Source organism: Pleurotus ostreatus (assembly GCF_014466165.1).
Source record: "Pleurotus ostreatus strain PC9 chromosome Unknown scaffold_1, whole genome shotgun sequence".
Lineage (NCBI taxonomy): Eukaryota > Fungi > Basidiomycota > Agaricomycetes > Agaricales > Pleurotaceae > Pleurotus > Pleurotus ostreatus.
Window position 1 is genome coordinate 4,314,949 of NW_023503156.1, and position 21,013 is coordinate 4,335,961.

General features: G+C 50.7%; 9 protein-coding genes across 9 annotated transcripts; 5 read left to right on the forward strand and 4 right to left on the reverse strand.

Annotated features, from left to right (window-relative positions):
* Positions 1 to 155: 155 nt before the first annotated feature.
* Positions 156 to 619, forward strand: PC9H_001582 (uncharacterized protein; the record flags this gene model as incomplete). Its single annotated transcript, XM_036771232.1, has 2 exons — positions 156 to 229; positions 280 to 619. The coding sequence occupies 2 exons, from the start codon at positions 156 to 158 to the stop codon at positions 617 to 619; spliced, it is 414 nt and encodes a 137-aa protein (XP_036637077.1).
* A 598-nt stretch (positions 620 to 1,217) lies between these two features.
* On the forward strand, positions 1,218 to 3,033 carry PC9H_001583 (uncharacterized protein; the record flags this gene model as incomplete). The annotated part of the gene is made up of 5 exons (XM_036771233.1): positions 1,218 to 1,997; positions 2,049 to 2,208; positions 2,269 to 2,629; positions 2,684 to 2,827; positions 2,883 to 3,033. 5 exons carry the CDS (start codon positions 1,218 to 1,220, stop codon positions 3,031 to 3,033), a joined length of 1,596 nt encoding a protein of 531 aa, XP_036637078.1.
* Positions 3,034 to 3,228: 195 nt separating this feature from the next.
* PC9H_001584 (uncharacterized protein) lies at positions 3,229 to 3,813 on the reverse strand (the record flags this gene model as incomplete). Its single annotated transcript, XM_036771234.1, has 3 exons — positions 3,229 to 3,441; positions 3,504 to 3,555; positions 3,611 to 3,813. 3 exons carry the CDS (start codon positions 3,811 to 3,813, stop codon positions 3,229 to 3,231), a joined length of 468 nt encoding a protein of 155 aa, XP_036637079.1.
* Positions 3,814 to 5,276: 1,463 nt separating this feature from the next.
* Positions 5,277 to 6,728, reverse strand: PC9H_001585 (uncharacterized protein; the record flags this gene model as incomplete). The annotated part of the gene is made up of 3 exons (XM_036771235.1): positions 5,277 to 5,361; positions 5,415 to 5,914; positions 5,970 to 6,728. The coding sequence occupies 3 exons, from the start codon at positions 6,726 to 6,728 to the stop codon at positions 5,277 to 5,279; spliced, it is 1,344 nt and encodes a 447-aa protein (XP_036637080.1).
* Positions 6,729 to 7,032: 304 nt separating this feature from the next.
* Positions 7,033 to 11,317, reverse strand: PC9H_001586 (uncharacterized protein; the record flags this gene model as incomplete). Its single annotated transcript, XM_036771236.1, has 11 exons — positions 7,033 to 7,167; positions 7,217 to 7,600; positions 7,654 to 9,340; positions 9,395 to 9,519; positions 9,573 to 9,674; positions 9,729 to 9,784; positions 9,836 to 10,321; positions 10,371 to 10,548; positions 10,597 to 10,917; positions 10,963 to 11,220; positions 11,267 to 11,317. 11 exons carry the CDS (start codon positions 11,315 to 11,317, stop codon positions 7,033 to 7,035), a joined length of 3,783 nt encoding a protein of 1,260 aa, XP_036637081.1.
* A 174-nt stretch (positions 11,318 to 11,491) lies between these two features.
* On the forward strand, positions 11,492 to 13,229 carry PC9H_001587 (uncharacterized protein; the record flags this gene model as incomplete). Its single annotated transcript, XM_036771237.1, has 7 exons — positions 11,492 to 11,543; positions 11,596 to 11,783; positions 11,841 to 11,951; positions 12,011 to 12,106; positions 12,160 to 12,334; positions 12,381 to 13,092; positions 13,148 to 13,229. 7 exons carry the CDS (start codon positions 11,492 to 11,494, stop codon positions 13,227 to 13,229), a joined length of 1,416 nt encoding a protein of 471 aa, XP_036637082.1.
* A 269-nt stretch (positions 13,230 to 13,498) lies between these two features.
* Positions 13,499 to 15,057, reverse strand: PC9H_001588 (uncharacterized protein; the record flags this gene model as incomplete). Its single annotated transcript, XM_036771238.1, has 2 exons — positions 13,499 to 14,223; positions 14,274 to 15,057. 2 exons carry the CDS (start codon positions 15,055 to 15,057, stop codon positions 13,499 to 13,501), a joined length of 1,509 nt encoding a protein of 502 aa, XP_036637083.1.
* Positions 15,058 to 15,443: 386 nt separating this feature from the next.
* Positions 15,444 to 16,259, forward strand: PC9H_001589 (uncharacterized protein; the record flags this gene model as incomplete). Its single annotated transcript, XM_036771239.1, has 5 exons — positions 15,444 to 15,483; positions 15,539 to 15,652; positions 15,713 to 15,899; positions 15,948 to 16,099; positions 16,147 to 16,259. 5 exons carry the CDS (start codon positions 15,444 to 15,446, stop codon positions 16,257 to 16,259), a joined length of 606 nt encoding a protein of 201 aa, XP_036637084.1.
* Positions 16,260 to 19,705: 3,446 nt separating this feature from the next.
* On the forward strand, positions 19,706 to 20,719 carry PC9H_001590 (uncharacterized protein; the record flags this gene model as incomplete). Its single annotated transcript, XM_036771240.1, has 6 exons — positions 19,706 to 19,801; positions 19,859 to 20,260; positions 20,310 to 20,372; positions 20,430 to 20,459; positions 20,515 to 20,555; positions 20,617 to 20,719. The coding sequence occupies 6 exons, from the start codon at positions 19,706 to 19,708 to the stop codon at positions 20,717 to 20,719; spliced, it is 735 nt and encodes a 244-aa protein (XP_036637085.1).
* Between the last annotated feature and the right edge of the window lie 294 nt (positions 20,720 to 21,013).

The following is a 21,013-nucleotide window of genomic DNA, read 5'->3' on the forward strand; positions in this document are numbered from 1 at the left end:
ACGCTCAGCCAAATCGTCAAAGCGCTCATGGAAGATGTTGTGGAAGAGCCGAAGGAACTGCAAAAACTCTGTCAAGATCGGGAGAGGCTCCTTGCTCACGTAGAGTATGATCAAATACCCTTCTTTGAGAAGATACACTCGTATATCTAAATTCCATGCAAGTGCGAGTTCCTACTAATAGTTGCTCGACGGGCCCGGCACCATTTCCTCTAGTTGTTGCTGGACACGGGTACGCGTCGAACTCCCTGGCGTAGATGTGACCTCAATCAATATCGTTAGAATGACTGTCATCAAGGATGCGGGTCTCGCGTCTTTTGGGGAGCGATGGGCTAGCGATGCTGGTTATGCTTCCCTCATCTTCGACTATCAGTTCTTTGGTGACTCTGGCGGCGAGCCCAGAAACTTTGTCTCCCTCGAGAAACAGTTGGAAGGTTACAAGAGTGTCCTCAAATGGGCGCGTCAGCACCCGGACCTCTTTCGTAACGACAACATCATCGTGATGGGGAGCGCTCTCAGTGGTATATCTGTTTCCCAACTACTCCTTGAAGATACTTCAGTGGCTGGGGGCATGGCCCATTGCCCAACGTGGGATGGTTCTATAAACCTCCCTCGCTGCTGATAAAGGCTACGCTGTGGTCACATCCATGCCATTCAATTCTCGGCTGTTCTTTCGGGTGATCATTGACACCAACCATCAAGGGAAAGCTTGATCTTTCCCCCGTATTCATCCAGGCAATTGGTCGACCTGGGGAATTCAGGACGCCCAGGTGCGCCCTTCCGATCACTGGTACAAATTACCTCATCAGCGGACCTTTTACAAGGCTTCGTGGCTATATTTGCCCAAGGCAGAACGACATTCACCGAAGCCCCAAATCTAATCAACCCACGAGTTTGCCTTGACATTATGAATGCGCGACCGGGTACACTGTTGAGAAGGGCCCATGCCCCATACCTTGTTGTCTCCCAGGAGGATGACATGCTCCCAGTGTCCATCGGAAGATTCGTAGCACCAGGAGCTCCTGATGGTGCGGCGTCTTCGACGTGCTTGCGCCTGTGGGTGTGCTGATGGGGTCGTTTATAGTTGTGGAAGCTCCAGGTGGACTTTTTGATGTTATGCGCGGCGGTATATAAGGTGCTACCATCTTGCTGGTCTCCATCACGCTCAACAGCGGCCTTGTTAACTTCAAGACACTTGCTCATATCATTTGCCAATCACAATGGCCGAACAGGTTCTCGCCAAATTCGATTCGAACAGATTCTTGTGGAAGGAGCTCCCATCGGAGGGCATCGTCTCTCGCATTCTCGGAGGAGGAGAATTCGTTCAGGACGTTTACAATCGGCATATGAAGGGCGAGCAAAACCTCTTCATTGGAGCGCATGTGAACGTTTCTGCAACTATCTCCCGGTCTCAATTGACCAACTCTGCACGAGCTACGTGGCTGTGGTTGCGCTACCATGTCCCCGCCATCGCGACATCTATTGTTCCGGATGACGAAGGAACTTCTTGTCTTGTCTACAAACCAGCCAACGAGGCGGAGGTCAATGAGTGGGCCAACCGCACTTTCATTGTCTCCCAACACCCACAAGCTGATGTCGAGCCCCTCCGCCTGAAGCTAGGCGAGGAGAAGATTCCATCTAAAGACGGTCTCCAGACTTGGGCCCATCTAGTCCTGACCCCAGGCAGCGACAGAGAGCCCGCTTCAAAGTTCGGCTTCCTCGTTCGCACCCATCATGCCCCATTCGACGGTGTTGGGCTCAAGATCATGTTAAACCGCTACCTCATCCAACTTGCCAAACATTTGGGATCTAGCGATGTTCCACAGAGTCCCCTTCAGTGGGGAAGCGAGGCAAGTAACCTTGCCCCCGCCGTCTACAACGTCTTGTTGCCGTCCGTACCTCGCGCCATCCCTCCAAATTCGTCAGAGGAACCCAGTTTCGCCCACCCCTACTATGGCACCATGGGCGCAGTATTGCAGTCAATCGGCGAAGCGATGAAGGTAATCCTTTTGTCGCCTGCCGTTTTCATGTGCTAAGCTCTTCCCCTGTAGATTCCTTATGGCTTCAAACCTAGGCCGTCCGACTCAGGATGGCCTTCACCAGGTCGAGAGGTTCTGTTCTTCTCTGCCTCCGAGTCAGCGCAGCTTCTTGCGTCGTTGAAACCCTCGGGGAAGGCGGATGTCAGCAAAGCGTACACTCTGACTCATCTCGGTAAGTGTTCTATCCTCATGGCTTCTCTGCTATCTCTGACCTTGTTGTGATATGTCATAGCTCACGCTGCCCTCGCTATGACGGTTATGGCAGATAATCCTCCTACAGCCGACGCTGCCGGCCTAGTCCTTGGCAATCTCCACTTGCGCAATTGCCGCGAGTTTCTGATTGAGCCTTACTCCTCTCGTGATGGCTATAGTGGTTACGCTCTCGGAGTCAGCCATCTCTCAGTTCCCGTTTCCCTCTTCATCGCAACCGATGGAAAACCTGCGCCTTTGGATAAGAAAACCCTAGTCAAAGCGATGAACGCCGTCCGGGATAGCTACGGGCAACAGAAGGCCCTCCCTGACCCCATTAATTATATGGGGCAGGCCTCTCTGATTTTCATGCAGAACATCATCGCTGGCGCGAAAGCGAACATGTACGGATCTGTCTCTCAGCTCTAATTCTTCTCTCACTGCTTGACTCTGCTCAGGTTACCCCCCAACAACTGCTACGCGTTCTCAAGTGACGGTATCTCTGAAAAGCAGCTAGATAACTCTTTCACAGACTCCTTGGGGAAAGCTGTCTTGGAGCTGTCCGACGTATTCATATCTGTCAACCATATTGAACCAGCTCCGTAGGTCTTTCCACAGAAGATACTTGCACCCAGTCTGATTCAGGGTCACTCATAGATTCTTCCGTATTTCCTCTTGGAAGGGAATCATTGAGCTTGGTGCGGACTACAATAAGAACTTGATCTCAGCGGCGGAGGTCAAGATTCACATGGAAAACTGGAAGCGATCGATGCTGCTGGCGACAAAGCTAGAAGGCGGCGATTATTAGGCGAGAAATAGGTAGCGTCTACGCGTATTCATCCCAACGTATTGGTTCCCAGTTTTTGCGAATCCCTCGTACAAATACAAACAAGACAGCGATGACGACTGTGTTGCAACTGGGCGGTGATCTTGAATTTTTACACGACCAAAATTCAAACGGTTCCAACTAGACGTCGTTAACAGCCTTTCCGCGTTTTCGAGTCTATGAACTCCCATCCTCAACATCACGAGACGTCTCGAACGCCGCCATCTTCTCCTTCTCTTCTTCCACATTTTTCTTGACAGGAGGGATCGTGTTCTTGATAAAAACGAGCCTGCAGAGAGCCAGCAGACAAACTAAGGCGAAGAGGAACCAAAATCCTGCTGCTCGCCCAGAGTATCCCGTCGGTCCCCCGTGGTATACTTCACCACTGGTCTGAATTGACGTTATAATGTCAACACGGCGGCGCAGCGTAGTTCGAGGAAACAGTTGTATACAGTGCCGACAGTTCCTGCAATCTGTGGAGGCGTCACTTTGACAACGGCAATGCTAGAGGGGGCAGATGAACCAATCCACAGCCAAGGCACACAGCTGATCAACTCACTTCGACGTTGTGAAGACCACTGTAACACCAGACGCACCAAGAAGAAGGCCAGGGAATGCGAAGCCCCAGTACTTGCCCCTTGAGTCGGCAAACGGCGACAGGGCGGTCCCTGCAACCGTAAGGACCATTCCAAACACCATGACGTATTTCAGTCGATACTTCTTCTGCAAAACGTTGCTAATGATGATGGACGGAATGCCCATAAGGCTGATCGGGAGGCTGGAGAACAGACTGTTACCATTACGCAACTGGCTAGTGATGATGAATGGCTCACAAGTGTGCTGCCGTGATAAGCGCCTACCATCCATCCGCAAACCTCTTGCCAGAGCCAAGAGGAAAGGTAGGGTTGCGCAGGCCACCATCGTGCTGAAATTAGTATATTTCCATGTCTTGGGTGACCTGAGAAGCATCGTCAACTCCTAGGTAGATGAGACGCACGAGGGACTTACAGCGCGGCGCGGTTTTCGTCAACACGGGCTTCTCAGATAAAGAACGCAACGACGAGCACGACGGAGATGACGAGGTTGGCAATCACCTTAGCCGAACCCCATCCAGAGATCGAGCCTGAAGTCACAGCGGATACGAACAAGATGAGGGCGACTTTGTTCGCATGTTAGTTTGGCGATAACCATATAGCAGAGGACGGAGACCACTCGCTTGTCAAGGTAGAAATGCCAATGATGTCCAGACGCCTGATCTTCTCGGTCGACGACACATGGCTATGTTCCACGGTTGGTACGGCGACAAAAGCGAGAACTCGGTAATAGCAATGAAGTAATATACCCAAGGCCACGAAGTGAATATCACGAGAATGGCTGCGATAAACAGTCCCAAAACTAGACAAGTGTTTAGCCGTGTATGGGTCGAGATCGATCGTTGACTTACTGTTGCCTATGTCGGCCGTCCCTGCGAACAGTGCCACTGCCTGGGATTGTTCGACGGGATCTGGGACCGTCAAATGATCCGAGTCGAATGCAATGCAGAGGGCACGGTCAAAGCTGCGCCTATATATCTAGCCTTCAGCAAGGGTCACGGACGTTGGATGCGAATCGACTGGTCTATCCCCACCAGAGCCCGATGAACACATAGTCTAAACAGCCAGCCGTTAGATGGCGTCGTATACCCCAGCCGCAGCGAACATACTGGCGTTATGAACGTCGCTCAATCTGTCGCTCTGTTCAAAATACTCAGAACATACACTAGGCGATAGCAAGAACGCACTGCGAGGAGGCGACAGTGAGGGAAGTTGACTGCCATTGGCTTGGTGCCCGACAGGCACAGCATCTGCGGTGTCCTCAGCGATGGGCTGGACTTTGTGTTCGTCAGGATGGTGCAACCTCTCCATGGCCTGCTGTGGGGCAGCCTTTCACTCTCTACGCCATGGGATATTAAGACATGGGAGCAACAACAACCATCGAAGTAAGGCGCGAGATGCTTAGTTGATGAGGTCCTGGCAAGTTCGAGGCGTCTGGAAACAACACCAATCATGATGTTATGAGACAGCATTTGATCTTGCATTACCCAGATACATTCTTGAGAGTGCACGCGATGTTGATGAAATGCGGCGTTGGATCAGTTCCTATAATTTTCCACAGCTCGAAGTACGTACGTACTTACGTGTACGTATCAAGGTTTCCCTTCACCGACCCAGTGCTCCTTAACTAAACTAGTATGACATTGAAAAGTCCTTAAACCAGGCATATTGATCTCGCGGGGTCGCAAACTTTTGTTCGTGCCCACCAAAGAAAGTACTATTGAATAAGCAGATTAGTAGGCAATCCTTTTCAGACCTGAGCTGCCTTACCTAAAAAATAACCCAATGAATCCAACTGGTTCACTTGAGTCTGCTTGTCCTGCCAATAACATTGGTCCCTCGTCGTCCACGTTCTCCGTAGAGACTTCCATCGAATCATCGCTGGTCATTACTGCCTGATTGCCCGGTACAATCCTCAAAGAACGACGCTCGATAGCTCGTTTGGGGAGGATCCCGCCAAGAATGGGACCGAGCAACCCTCCGCCTTGCTCTGGTTTCTTTACCACCGGCTTCTTAATCGTCTTGGTTGGCGCCGGCATGCCTCTATAGTATATGTCGCTCCGCTCGATAACTCGTTTCCCATCGACATCCAAAGCGAAGTAACCATCTGGCTTCCCAGGTCTATTGAGGGTGACGGTCTGTTTCAGATGAGTCCAAGAGCCTGCGTTGAAATTAAACGACCCTCGGCCAATAGAAAGCCCGTATGTAGACTCGCAGACGGATTGATTGTCTCCGCACAGTTCGGAGGTTTGTTTATCTTTCGGAGCATACTGTGAAGTCCAATCCGTCAGTAATGTGGTGTTGCTCGAGAATTTGTGCATTTACCAGGTACAATTCACCAGCGCCACCTTGCCTCCACATCATCCGCGTACTAAAGCAATCGGTCGCGTCAACCCCTCCGGAACAATGCTCGCGCCCTCCGTAGAGACCAGGAAGTTTGCCGCCTCTGACCCAATCGAAGTCTACGGGGAAGAAGACGCTGTATGTAAGAACCATCTGTTGGGCCTTGGTCATCCCTTTCAGCGGTGATGCATAAAACTCGGCTCCGCCTTGTGGCTGACTTGCTGGGTTTATCGAACCCGCCGGGTACATGAGTTGTAGGATTGACGAAGAGTTATCCCAAGACGGCGTGCTCGCTGTGGACTCTGCTGACAAGGCTGTACCTGTGGCACTCGCCGTCGCGGGGATACCAGAAACGAGTTCGACGTTTTGCCAACCAGCAGGAAAATATGTGACCTTGAAAGAGGATAGATCAATCATATCTGCAGGCGCCGACCATGAGGTTCCGTTGGACGGTGATGGAAGCGCGGGATATGTCGACTCAGTAGTCGGTGTTGGGGTGGATGGTGAAGAAGAGCTAAAGACAGTGTCGGTGACAACTTCGAAGACCGTAGTCTGATATTGCACAGTTTCTGTTACTATTGTTGTATCTATCTGTCCGCCGCTAGAAGTCGCTAACAGTAGGCTTGATGTGAGGGTGGGTGGAAGGAATTGACTTGAAGCATCTGCTGGGGAATCGGCCGGTATCAGGAGGAGGGCTTCTGCAGTTGCTAGGCATAGTACAAGACGTATTGACCTAGACATGGATGGTGGTATGACAGGAAGATTCACAGTCCTTCCAACCTCTAAACTTGACGGCGGTCAGCCTCCCCCTATTGCGTTGGGGGCCGCTTAGGAGGTTAAGCGCTCAGCCCACACATCGTTTGGTTAGTTCTTGACTCAATCTTGACCAGCACACATGGCGAAAAGGAGAAAGATACCGTGGGTTAGCTCGCCCTTCGTTCCTCGTACGATTGGAATAGTGAATTTCCGTCTACATGCTATTTTATGAGTACTTGTCATGAAATCATTGTAACGTATATGACACGAGGCACCTTCAAACATGATTTCACTGGTGAACTTGAACGGTAATCTCCTTCACTAGGCCTTGTCCAATCCTTTCAATCTCCGAAAGGACTGATTGACAGTTCAGAACGACGAGTTCTTTTTCTTTGCCTTTGCTCGAACTCGACGGCGTTGAATCCTTGGGAAATAGTTCAGTTGGTTCGTATTGAGGCAGAGACGCAACTCACCACATCTGTAGCTGTATTTTTCAACATACTCTGAGGCGCACTCGAGAAACCACCGAGCACCCTAAACGGTCGTGGCCTGTCCTTCACACTCGGATCCCACACGCCGCCAAAGGTATCTCCACCACATGGATCATGGAAAAGGACGAATGTATCGGCGTATATCCGTCGAAGATCCGTGAATAGCATATGCGCGGGATCAAAGCCAGGCCGGACGACATCATCGTTGCTATCTCCGCTGCGCTTCACAAGATTGGCGTATTTCGAGTTCAGGCGAGGATCCAGCATGGACGGATCTGGGGAAACATTCTGCGCATAACGCGGCAGTATGCTTTGGTCGAGCTTGATGAGGAAATCGTAGTCGTCCGTCGGATGGATAAACAAGGCCTACAATCCTGAGTTAGTTGTGCAATGTGTTTCGCGTTAGGACGAGGATGTACCTTGACTTCGAGACCGTCCCTCTGCAATATTTCGTATGTCGCCCTAGCCAGTGCTTGGATACGTCGGGCAACAACGGCATCGGGGCCTTCGGTAGTCCAGATATGTCCTGTTTGATCCATCTCCGTTGACAACCTCCAGACGCCCTTCTTCGACTCGGCGCGCATGGCTGACCCCCAAGCCTTGGGAACCCCAGCATCTGCACCGACCTCTGAAACTGAGCTTTCAGCAGTCGTGCTTGCCGAAAGCCCATACAGAGGTACAAACATCCCATCTTCCCATTTCCAATCCTTCAACTTCTCAACAACCATTGAGAAGGCTCGCTCCTTCGTTGCTGGAACGCCTGGCCCACCATATTCGTCCTCCACCCCGACGAGGCGCCCGTCTCCGACGAACACACTTGCGGTAATGATTTCCACAGCCTCCTGCGAGATATGCCCCTCCAGAAGCCAATGGGCACTCAACCACCTTTTGAGAAGTCGCACCGCGCCAGCATATGCCGAGAATTGATGTACAAGCGCACCAATGGCGCGATGATGCCTTGGTCCATGTACGAATCGACGAAGGTACAGGTCCTTGCCTTCGATCGCCTCGCGAATTTCTTTTCCCGTCGCTGGTTTGTAGTTCGGTTGTGTGGCAGCAATATGGGGAAGCAAAGGTTTGTTCTCGACGAGGCGATCAAGAAGTTGCGCTTCTCTTTCGTGCCATATACTAGCAGCGAAACTCCACCCATCCTTGGTGATAACCTCCAATTTGGCGTGATCCTGAATGTCCGAGGAGCCTGGACCGTCGCCAACAACAACATTGGCCCGAAGCCCATCCACGGCGCCCATAAGCGCACTAGCAATGCGCTCGAAGAACGCTAGTTTAATTTTCTGGATAGCCCGAAGATCATCTGGCCAGCGAGTTGATTTTTCGAATTCAATGATGAATTCAATGTGGGGGAGGTAACGTGCGCATCCTGGGAGAAGAGGAGCAAGAGAGGCGGGAAGCGGAGTGGGCGCGAAGACGCTAGTGTACCGGAGATACGGAGAGTTGGGACTGATATTCAGGATTGCCAGAGGCAGTTTTTCATCTAGAGCTTTTATGCTTCGGACAACCTGGTCAAACGCAGCAATGGCGCCCCTAAATCCAGCGGCGACCCCCGCTTCCTGGTACAACGACGAAACCTCCTCAGGTAGTCGTAGCATGCTATCGAAACCATTCTGCCACGCCACAACCTTCGTCCCATCTATCCCAAAATGGTTTTGCAGGAGATGTTGAACAATCATAGCTGGAACGTGGTTGCGTTCATCAGCCGTTTTTACCTCCCAAACGACACTTTCGACGATGCGTCCGTCCTTGAAGCGTCGAAGTTCAGCTTTTGAACCCCAGAGTTCGCGGAAGCGTTGTATAACGGTGGAATCAGTTTCGTCGGCAGACGGGCCGTGATCGACTAAGCGGAACGCGTGCTGAGTATCAAGAACTAGACCAATGAAAATATGTGTCAGCTCAGACGTTGAAGGTAGGGGTTGTGTAAGTGGACGAGACGATGGGGTCGGATGCAGGATCGCCATGGCTTTGCAGCGGTTTCCTAAGCCTGCGCAAAGGGTGACATCAATAGCTGCAAAGAGGGAATTGATTGAGGAACCGTGGTCGAGAATTTTGGCCACTGATTCGTTTCGTTGTTTCGCTGAAGTGATATCAACGCTGAGAAACCGATCAGTATCCGCGATAGCTGACAAGATAGAATAAGGCCCTTACCGCAAAACGATATCACAGCGAGTCATGAGATCTCGTTGCTCTTTCAGAAAGACCTCAGTGAAGGGATCGACGTTCAGCGAGGAATGATCCAAGATTTCGAGGGTCTTTTGAGCATCGTAACAAAGCTAGCGAGACAGCCGTCAGTAAGGAGGGTCCCTATCTAGAAGCATAGACGTACAAGTCGCAGTGAACCCACTGGAATGCCAGCAAGAAGGTTTACTAATGATGAGCTATCCACATGAACGGCAGAATAGTTGTCCGTGTATTCGTTGGGCGGAAACTAGATAAACGATAGCATTAGCGGCTGTAGAACCGTGGAGTGGAGGGTACGCACGCGATGCCCGTCCTTCGTCTTGGTAAAAACAGGCGAGGATACAAAATCGTGTTTCCCTTCGACAAATATTCTAGTACGAAAACGAGCACGCTATAGTGCGAGCTCACCAATGAAATCCAACGCCGCCTTGAAGAGTTGATACGAACTCAGCCCCTTTCCCAAGGGTTTCCTCTTCAAAGGCTTACCATCTTGCGTCGGTTCCTCGCCGTTCATCACGGCACTGAGCAAAAACGCCCACCAAGGGCCCATATCCTGGAATCCTCTTACGCATGGTTTGCTTCCGCTGCTATACCCGCGTTGGTTGGCCCAAATACGGAGGAGCACGAGCGCGTCGTTGAACGCAGGAATCTGTGTCAAAGCGTGGATCGCCAGGAGGTGCGGTCTAGGCGTAAAACAGGTGAGGATCGCGTTGTTGTAGAGGGGGGTTGCCTGGTGATTTGAGGGGCCAGCTTCATTATCTTGAGATATAGATGTAACCCGAAGATTGGAATGGGAAGGTGATAGTCGATGCAAAGGAATAGGTGATTCTAGCGAGAGTGTCGGGATCAGACATATCTGGGCGTTCAGTTTGGTAAAATCGTTGGGAGAGTCGTCTTCGAATGCGTGAGGCTCAGTAGGCATTTTGGGTCAAATAGTGCGTACCTTTGTTCGGAGTGAGGATGAGCTTCGTAAGTCGTGGATCATTCGACATGGACCCATACGAGATGGAAACGTTAAGCCCGCTTTTCTGCGAGCTGAGGTGCGAGGCAAGGCTGGCGAGATAGAATGCTCTTTTATGAAAAAACCGACCGTTCAGGTAGTCCTTCTCCTGAAACAGACTCTAAAAGGCTGTTAGGGCAACCCGACATGAATGAAGACCACAACTCACGTTTGGCATCTCCAACGCCAAGTCGACGCTAAACGAACGCCCGTCTCGACCTTTTATACTTAACTTATTTGCCCAGCTCCCGACCAACGTTATTTCACTAGGTTTCTCGAATGCGACTTTCCAGTTAGTGTCTTCCGCGGGTTGCGGTAGAGGATACGGCACAGCGATACCCTTCTTGGCCATTTTTCGGGCCGCCACCAACGGGTGCTCTGCAGATATCGGTGGAAGTGAAGTGATGAAGGTATGGAGTGCAAGAAGGAATCGTTCCAGGGGTGGTATCCGCGATGCTTTGGGACGGACATTCGGTAGAAGGGCATCAATCTACAATTGTCAGACAGAGAATGGATTCGGCAGCATCAAACCTACCTGAAGTTTGAAGGAGCTCGATCTGAATAGATCAGTAGCGTCCTTGATTACTCGCAATTCCTCTCCGGTCGGGGGTTTCTTGGGCTTCGTCCCGCTATGCTGTTGCTGTTCGACGACGTTGGCTTCGGTTGAGATTCCCCCCCATTCTGCTTCTGCTATGTCCCCCGCTTCCAAGTCCTCAAAGTCACCATAGTCATCGTCCGAAACATCCTCACCGGATAGTACCTCCGGGTCCTGCCATTTGCCTATTTTAGTTGACTAGATATGATGAGGTCTGGAAGACGTAGAGCGACGAGATACTCACTTCTCTGCCCTCTTGATCCTGAGCCCTTTTCCGTTTAACACCAAGTGCCATTTGAACTTTATGGTCACTTTCCTAACTTTTATCGTAGTAAGAACTTGAGAAAGAAAATTTGCACAGCCACATGTAAGTCCACGTGATCAATCGGGGAGCTCGATCATCAGTACCATCTTCGATCATTTCTGTAGACTTCGCCACGAGATTTCACGGCTTTTCACGGTCGTGCGTATGGCTCCTCGGGCGCGAACCGGTGCCCCGTGTACAATTGTCATCAAGCTCGGTGGGCTGACTGACGGGTGCTGTTGTAAAATCTAACGCTAGCTCTGACGCAGGAACTTCGTCGATCGTTCATGAAACGACTCATCAGCCCCTACTTTCCACCCTCTCGGCCGTGGTGGAGACCGTAGTGTCTCTCAGAAAGCAGGGGCATAAGGTTGTTCTCGTTAGCTCTGGCGCCATAGGCGTCGGGCTGAAGCGAATGGACATCGCCAACCGGCCCAAGAGTCTGTCAGGAAAGCAGGTATATCCAGCTCTCTCAAATTCCACATGAACATCGTTGAAAGATCTCTTGGATCAGGCGCTGGCTGCAATTGGGCAAGGACGGCTCATTGCTTTGTGGGACAATCTGTTCGGTCAACTAGAACAGCCTATCGCCCAAGTACTATTGACGCGCGGCGACATCTCGGATGTGTGTGCTCTGTTTATACGGCTGAAGGTAAGGCCAATGCTCACAGCGCGTTGTACCAGAGAACACGGTACCTGAATGCCGTGAACACCTTCAATGAACTGCTCTCCATGGGAGTGGTTCCTATTGTAAACGAAAATGATACGGTCTCTGTCAGTGTGAGTTGGCTATGTAGTCGTCCACGTTAAACAATCACAGATATTACCTGCAGGAAATAAAATTCGGCGACAATGATACACTTTCAGCAATAACATCATCAATGATTCACGCAGACTACCTGTTTCTTCTTACTGATGTCGATGGCTTATATACTTCCAACCCACGGAAGGACCCGTCCGCGAAGCAAATAGAGATCGTGACATCCATCGCTGACATCCGCTCTCGAGGTTTGTTCTTCAAACGCTACGGCACAAACTACTAACAGTCACTCAGTCAGCACTACAACACTGGGCTCAAGCCTGGGCACGGGCGGGATGGAAACTAAGCTGATCGCCGCAGAAATCGCCACCGCAGCAGGGGTTACGACAATCATAACCTCAAGCAAACAGCCTGAAAATGTTTTTAAAATCATTGAGTACCACAACACCGCAAAGGTCTCAGTCGTCACCGCGGGTGAAGGCACCACGGCGGTCATAAGTCGCAACACTGCGATCAGCGGCACTTCCACTCCAGTTCGTCCGGCGCACACTGTTTTTACACCGTCTTCCATCCCGTTACGGGATCTCAAATCTTGGACGAGTCATACGCTTTACCCATCTGGGAGCGTGGTGATAGACAGCGGCGCCCATCATGTTCTTTCTCGACGAGAGTCTGGTGGGCGCCTCCTGGCCGCTGGTGTGAAAGGTGTCCTAGGTGCCTTTGCTTCAGGCCAAGCCGTAAAAATTGTGATCCGCCGACCAGTCGAAGGTGAAGCCTCTGATAATTCAGCATACTCCCGCGCGCTGCAGGCTACTCGTCCAAGCACGCCTGTCCCCGGAGAACAGAGTGTGCCGCCCAATAGCGACGGCGCTGCTGCTTTGCAGACTTCCGGGGACGGAGTGGAGAAGATGGAGGCGGATATACACGAAGGCGACGTGATTGAAGTTGGTCGTGGATTGGCTAACTACAATTCGCAGCAGATTCTAAGTGTGAAGGGCCTTAATAGGTTTGTAGGCCCCTTCATTCCCTTTTTAACTTTGCTAATATTCCGGTGCTTGCAGCTCGCATCTCCCCAGAATACTGGGCTATGCTGATTCGGAATATGTGGTAGAGAACATTACTATTCGACTTCCGCCATCCTGATATTTGTACCTTTTGTTATGAATTGCTATAAAATCGTACACATTGGTATCATGTAGGGAGCGAATCAACGATTTGCAGGAAGCAGATAGACGACGTGGAATGTAGAACATAGCCAGACAAGTAAACAGATTGCCGCATAGATACGGATAGATAGCAGACGGAGATGAAGATTACATGACATCAAGCAGGAGAGTAGGTTACATCCGGAATCCGAGATAAAGTCGCTGCGATGGAGAAGGAATGCCCGCGAGTGGTCCCGAAGAAATCATCTAATCATCAGAGTCGTCCGAAGAGCCTCCCGAGTGCACGGATGTTCTAATCGAGGGTGTTGCCGCTGAAGGTTGAAGCGACCGGTTGTGCTCTCGCATAGTCCGTTCCCTTGCTTCGTGGTCCTTAATCTCTTGTTCACTCATTGGGTACCGCCGTATACAGGACACAGAAAATGTGCAGGGCAGTACATCACCACAGATCTCTTTCACCAGCCTTTCGTTCCGTTCAATCCCACCGAACATGGAATCAGTCCCCAGCCAATCTAGCCGCTTGATCCCTTCGCCCAATCGGCCGCCAGGAACGCCATGAGCGCGGGATCTATTCCGACGGTAGTTTTCCGAGATCGTCTTTTGCTTGGATTTGGGCAAAGAATGGTAGTCCGTCTGGCTTGCGAGGCGCGACATGTTCTCTGCGATAGCATCTATGACTTCGCCGCATGTTACCCCAACAGTGCGTTTCGTTGCACGGACAGTGATCATCCACGGGAATGATTTCGAGATTAGTCGCAGAAAGGTGATTCTAGGAAATGTGGCGGGCTCTTCTCTTCCATTGATCCAGGACATTGTACTAGGATCTGTCGACCGTTGCGTGTAGGCAGATGGGAAGAGCATGTTCCATTTCAAGTAGGGCCGGTCGGAATTATCGGGAGCCGGCTCTATAAGTGGATTCAACTTCACGCTCGCTTTGACCACCTGAATCAAGAACGGCTCCAGAACAGGCCCATCTGTGAGGAGTAGGGTTAGACTATTGCCCCGGAATGGGCTCGCAACTCACAGTGGTCGCCAACTGTGAAGGGATTGACGTGATCTCCGTCATGGTCTGTGGCTCTGCGAAGCGGGCCTGGCGGTGGTGGTTGTGCCCAAGCTGGCGCTGGCGGTGGTGGTGCGCCCCAAGGATCGAGCATACCCATACCCATAGCGGGTGTGTGCGCGTAACCACCAGGCATGCCTTGGGGCGGCATACCCCACGTCGCTGCGGCCTGAGGTCGAGCCATAGGTGGCTGCTGCATCTGAGGGGGCGGTGGTCCGCTCATCATCCCAGGAAACGCAGCGGCCATAGATTGGTGTTGCGGCTGCTGTTGGTGAAATGGTTGATAACCTTGTGGGGCCATCCCTCCCCAGGGTGTCCCCGGGGGTTGTTGGAAAGCTGTTGCCGGTGCCGACCATGGCGTACCGGGCGGCGGTCCACCAGGAAGAGGCGCTGGCGGGCCCCAAGCCGGTGTCGGCCCCATCGATGGGTAGCCAATGTAATCTGCTGATAGTCCAGGTTGCATCGGAGGGATGGCAGCCGATGGAGGTGCTGCTGGAGTGTAAGAACCCATTGGAATTACGGGTGTACCGTGGGCGCTCATGCCCAGTGACGGTACGAAGGGCGTTGTTGTATACGGTGTAGATGGGTAGAACGGGGGGTAGTTATTCGGGTTCTGAGGAAGTGATGCCCAGCCAGCCAGAGGACCGCCAGGTGAGGGGACTGGGGGTGGTGCTGCAGAAGGCGGTGCTTCAGGCGTGTTCAGCGGGGGGATGAAGGGAGTCACATTGGGAGTCGGTCGTCGGGACATTGTGCCCAAGGAACGAGTAGGGATGACTTAGTTTGACTAGTACAAGATCCTGAAGAACACTCAGGAAAAACGTCAATAAACGGATGAAATGAGCGTCAAATACAAGGACAACAATAACTCACGATGCAAGTAAACCAGACTTTACCCTCTCAACTATTGTGTCCCTTGTACTCCAATCTGGAGTCTGACCAACGGTTGAAGCAAGCGTAAAGACAATTCTGAGGGATTGTGGTGACTCTGAACAGGCAATTGACTCGAGGCGAAGGCTGATCGAATCCGATCAGAGCTGTATCGCCACGTGATCTGCTACAGAATTATAATCGAGCACTGCAGTTCTTGTTCCTTGCGCATTCCCTTCATCTACCTTTCTCCATATCCTCACTACCATGGCTGATCAAATTGGAAAGTGGGCCGCCGGCGGATCCTGTAAGCGAGTGGTGAACCTTGGCAGAGGCCGCATCCTCACTCACTGCGCTGGCAGACGGCCCGGTGCTCTCACAGACAGACCTCTATCTACTCAACACAAACCTCGAACTCAACCCCATAATATCCGGAAACCACGGCTCTTTCCATCTTGTATTCAACCTAGCAAATGGTCAGTCGCCGCAACTTATTTGACGCTTAGTCACTAAACGTGATGGTCCTTCCTTCGCAGGCCAGACTGGGGGATTTAACCCAAGTGCAAGAGACCGTGATCTATCCTTCACACAAAAGGACGAACCAGCGACGCTGCCCAGAGTAACAGAACTTGTCATCATCACCGAGATCAGTCCATGGTGCACGATAGTGAAGAACGAACGAGGCGTCACTATGGGGGACATTTGCACGGCTGTATGGAAGGAGTAAGTGATCTTCCTACTCTCACGATTACTGGCTAATTTCGGGCATAGATACTCGGAGAATTATGTGACTGATGGGGAGTTCCAAGCCCTGCCCCCTCGACTACAAGAACAGGTTAAGCGCACGGCAGCGCACAACGCCCAGAGTGGATGGAATATGTATTACTCCCCGGCAGTTCCGCCGAATCGTTACAAGCGTGTTGGTACGTGCCCATTATTGACCTGGCTTCTATAGCTCATGCCTCATTAGATTGGCTGCGCGAGCGAGTCTTCTTCGAAGGTCTGGCACGGAATGACCGATACGCCGAATCTCGCCTCGGTTTCAAAGCACCGAATATATTTGTGATGACCTTGGTCGCCTAATTGCCGATCTTTCATTTCTTTACGCTTGTATGTATTGCTAGGGTCTCGTAAACGATGTTGTCACTACTTCCCATTTCTCTCACCCTGCTTGTTACCGAAGAACCTGACCACGACTCTGAGTCGATCAGTGTCGTTCGATCACCGATCGGTAGCGGCTCCGAACTACCACATAACCGCTCCTCAAACGCAGTGACAACTTGGCGACAGCCGCACATCACGATCGAATGGCATGGACACTGTCTGGAATTAACTCGTTCAACCCGCCAAACTCCCAGAGTCCCGTTTTATTTCAAGCCTGATAACAAACTATATTGCGTCTACATTTCGTTCTTGACTAACCTAGTAGTTAAGAGGTCGCCACTGTTGGGCGAAGCCAATAAGCAAGCCAAGGTCGAGCTTCGGAAAATTCAAGTTGTAGATTGTAGGAATGCGAGGACTGGGAATGTGTGGTGTTCCCACCAAAAGACGAAATAGGAAGGAAAGACGGAAACCGAACGCACATGGCGAACGGCACGGAAGAGACGGAAACGCAACCAGGCAGCGCCGCGTGCGACTGCCCGGTATGACGTTCAAAGTGTCCAAATAATACTTCCGAACAAATACAATCTCCGAACATTTGCCCGAACATTTCTGAACTTGCCGAACATTTTCTATAAGTTGCCTGAACATTTTGTGTCACTTGGCCGAACATTTCTTAACTTACCGAACATTTTCTGTGCTTTGCCCGAACATTTTGGTTACTTGCCCGAACATTTTTCTTAATGGACCCTGACAGGCCCAAAGGGATTTGTGACTGTGGGAATACCTGTACTTGACTGTGGGAATATTGCGTACTGACTTTGCTATTGCTGACCGTGGGAATTAAGACAAATGCGCAAGCTTCGGTCGCAGACCTTCTATTCTCTGTACCAATGGAACTAGATAAGATGTGTATTGATGCTGGAGGACTTTATAGCGCTAATATAAGCTGAACTCTATATATTCCAGCCTTATCACACCCTTGTCATTGACCTTGCATACATAGATCTCTAGTGTTAGTGCTGTACTAATTGAGCTGAGTACTGCGAGTACTACTAGTTATTACTCTATCAAGTTTGCACCTTTGTGTACAGCCAAGGATTCACTGGGAACTGCGAAGACTCTACTACAAGATATGCATAAAGGGGAGATAAAGGGGGCTGCCTAGGGGGCGCTAATTTACGGAGATAAGATTGACGATCGCGATTAGATAAAGGATTCATCGCCGAAGATTAGATTAAGGATTAATGATGATCGATGATTGATTAGATAGGTCTCAGGGTTTCTCAGGAGTATCTCACGGTCAGAAACAAGAACTCACACAGTCATTAATCTATATTCCCACGGTCAATAATGACCACAAGCGCCCGAGCATGAAATGTTCGGTATAGAAAGAATGTTCGGGCAAGTAACCAAAATGTTCGGGCAAAACACAGAAAATGTTCGGTAAGTTAAGAAATGTTCGGCCAAGTGACACAAAATGCTCGGGCAACTTATAGAAAATGTTCGGCAAGTTCAGAAATGTTCGGGCAAATGTTATTTGTTCGGAAGTATTATTTGGACACTTTGAACGTCATAGCCCGGACTCTCGCATTAGACTGAGGGGAAACTGAACTTTTTATTGTTATAGGTAGGTAGGTACTATATATACTTGTAGTAGACGTAACTAAACAGAGTGTGGATGTGCAAGTAAGTAAGATAATACCGAAGAAAGAGTGCGGCCGCGGTCGATAACGGACCGAATCAAGAAGAAAACCAAACGATAGAATACATACAATAGACCATGTATCGTACGTTATACACGGTCCAATCCCTACAAGATCTTGGACAGAGTTTGAAATTTGGTGATGCTTGTCGATGGCGAAACAAGTATTTCGCAATCCCTCTGAGAGCGCTATGCGCATATGTTGTCGAACACAGCTTCAGTGCTCCGCAAACGCGCGACTGATCTTCGGAAAGTAACCTGCAGAGTATGGTTGATCACAGTCTTCTATCCGGGCGCTCGCCATTTCGCCAATTATGTTGCGCATGAAGGGTGTTTGCATCGTCATGAAAGCCGGCCCATGTAGCCTGGAGTCGACGACGAATGGCACACATGTATGGGTGTATTCCTCCGTGATCTTGGGGTACGGGCGCATCCAAACTAGTGTGCGTGCGAGTCAATGGGCTTTCAGACCGTTGAGCCATTCATGCCCTCCTCCTCGAAGATCGGGGGCGGTCGTTCGTGACTTGAATCATGAATGTGATCCGCAGTGCTCCCAAGCCTGAAACATCTTACCATCGCAGTAGACTTTACGATAGTGAAGGCCGCGCATTGTTGATGGGTGAAAGCAAGATGAAAGCTCCGCTTTTTGCAACAACTAGGCCCTCGCATTTGAGCTCTTCGCGTGTCTGCGTCGGTCTTCGGGTGGATCAAACGACCATGTCGAGCATTCGAGGACGCCCAAGCAAAGTCGTTTCTCGACATTTCGACCTTGATATCGGGCCTTTCCCTGTGTTCTCCAGACACAGTCGGAGACGTTCAACCGGATACCGGGTCGTCAAGACGCATACCACGGAACTACGCACAAGAATGGGTCTTTTAGTCGTGATATTTGTCGTAGATCAAGTGTCACCGTGTTGCTGGAAGACTTATCATTCGCTAACCCGGTAGTACAGGGCTAATTGACGACTTGGCTTTGGACGTCGAGGAGAGCACACCTTCGGTAGGGCGGGTGGGAGTAGTCTGTGTGTTACGTGTTGGGTGGCGGTTGCTCCCAAGTCTTGAGTGGGTTGAACCTCCTATTGCTTCACGACCGGCATTGACAGAGTGTTAAAGCTATGCAGCCTTAGGCTATACTGAGTGGCGAAGAGGTGCTGCACAGGTGTCGGAACGCCAGCATAGCCCATATGAGGGTCCGCATATGGTTGGCATAGGTGCATGAGAAGGGAATAAGGATAGTGACGATAAGGATAAGTGCCCCCCATAACGTCCCGGGTTTCAATATGACATCGATATTCTGAGAGATTCGGAGATTCCTGATGCAGCACACCTTAGGAACGGGTGCCAAGTACCTGTTCAACAGCTGTCCAGATTTCTGAATGAGGGGCTCGCAGTGAACGTCGCTGATGGATATTTTCATCATATTGGTGACGGAAGCAAACGAAGCAAATAAATTAGAACTGCGTCCTACAAGAAACCTGGAGAAAATGCAATGGACTCAACAAGAGATAGTTGTGTTGGGTTTCACCAACTTGGGGGTGATTTTGAGTTCTTAGCTCAAGTACTCAGTAACAACTTTGTCGTTGATTGAAACGTTGAACTTGACCGGTGACCGTTTGAACGTTCAGGTTAGCGCCGTAAGAATTCTTGATGAGATAAGATCATCACGATAAGATAAGATGTAACTTCTTCCCATTTGACTTACCTCAACCTTACACGCACCATCATGGCTCCCAAAGGCGGAAATGCAAAGAAGGAGAGCGGTCGAGCGAAGAAAGCAGAAAATGAAGCCAAGAAGCAAGAACAGGCTGCCGCTGCCGCTGTACGCATCTCGCTCTAGTATCCGTGATCCCGATCGTAATCATGGTCACTGTGGCAGGAGCGCAAAGAGGCAGATCAATGGAAGGACGATAGCGTGAAAGGAGGAAAGGCCAAGCAGCAAGATAAGGAGGAGAAACGCAAGGCTGATCTCGCTCGTAAGGCTGAGAACGCCCGCCTGCTAGCTGAGGAGGAGACTGTAGTCGCCGCGGCTAAGAAAGCTGCCCCCAAGGCGGCAAAGAAATCCACGAAGGATATCAAGCCTGCAGGGCCTGGTGCAATAGCTGCTGGAGGCGGCTTGGTCGCTCCGGAGAAGAGCACTGCACCTGCACCTCCGGAGGAAGTAGAAAGCTTCGCGGCGACGGGTATTGATAATGCACTGGATCTGCTAGAAGTTGTCACGGCGAAGATGGATAAAGCCAGCGTTGGACAACAGGCAGCATCGATCGAACGACATCCAGAGGTATTTCTCAGATCGCTCACTGTGACTGTTTGCATTGACGTTTCTGCAGCGCCGATTCAAAGGGGCGTTTGAAGCCTACCAAGAACGCGAAATGCCCAATGTGCGCAAGGAAGTGAGCACGATTAGCATAAACGTGATAGATCTACTGCTGAATTGAATGTTTCATCAGCATCCTGGATTGCGGTTGCAGCAATATAAGGTCCGTCACTTCGAGAGTACTGCATCGCATGCCGCAGTACTGACCCTCCGCTTAGGAGCTGCTGTTTAAGCAATTCCAGAAATCACCGGAGAATCCGTGAGTAATTGATGGCAGTCCTTCTATACGTGTCTGATCTACTGCGGTTGCGTGGGATTAGATTTAATCAGGCCACTATTTCCTACGACGCAAGCAAGGAAGAAAAGGTCGATGCACTTAAGGCCAAGCATGCACAGACCGCCGACAGGCTGCGCGAGAAGTAAGGGCTTCAATATCCTGTTGGTGAGGGACGGAGGTTGCAACTGTAATAATCTACAAATCAAATCAATAATGCGGTAGAAATCTAACGAGAGCGGCGCCGCTACCGGGATTACCGACTGTGTGACAGTCAGGCGTGTGACAGACTAGCTTTGTTATCCAGTGATTCCAGTACTTAGTTGAGCAGCGGTTGCGGTACGAGGAGGCAGTGCAGTGCTAAATTAGGCGGTAGTGCTTACATCATCCTCTTAGTTAAAAGGCTCATTTTCTTGGTGGACCTCTTCACTATTAGCCCTCCC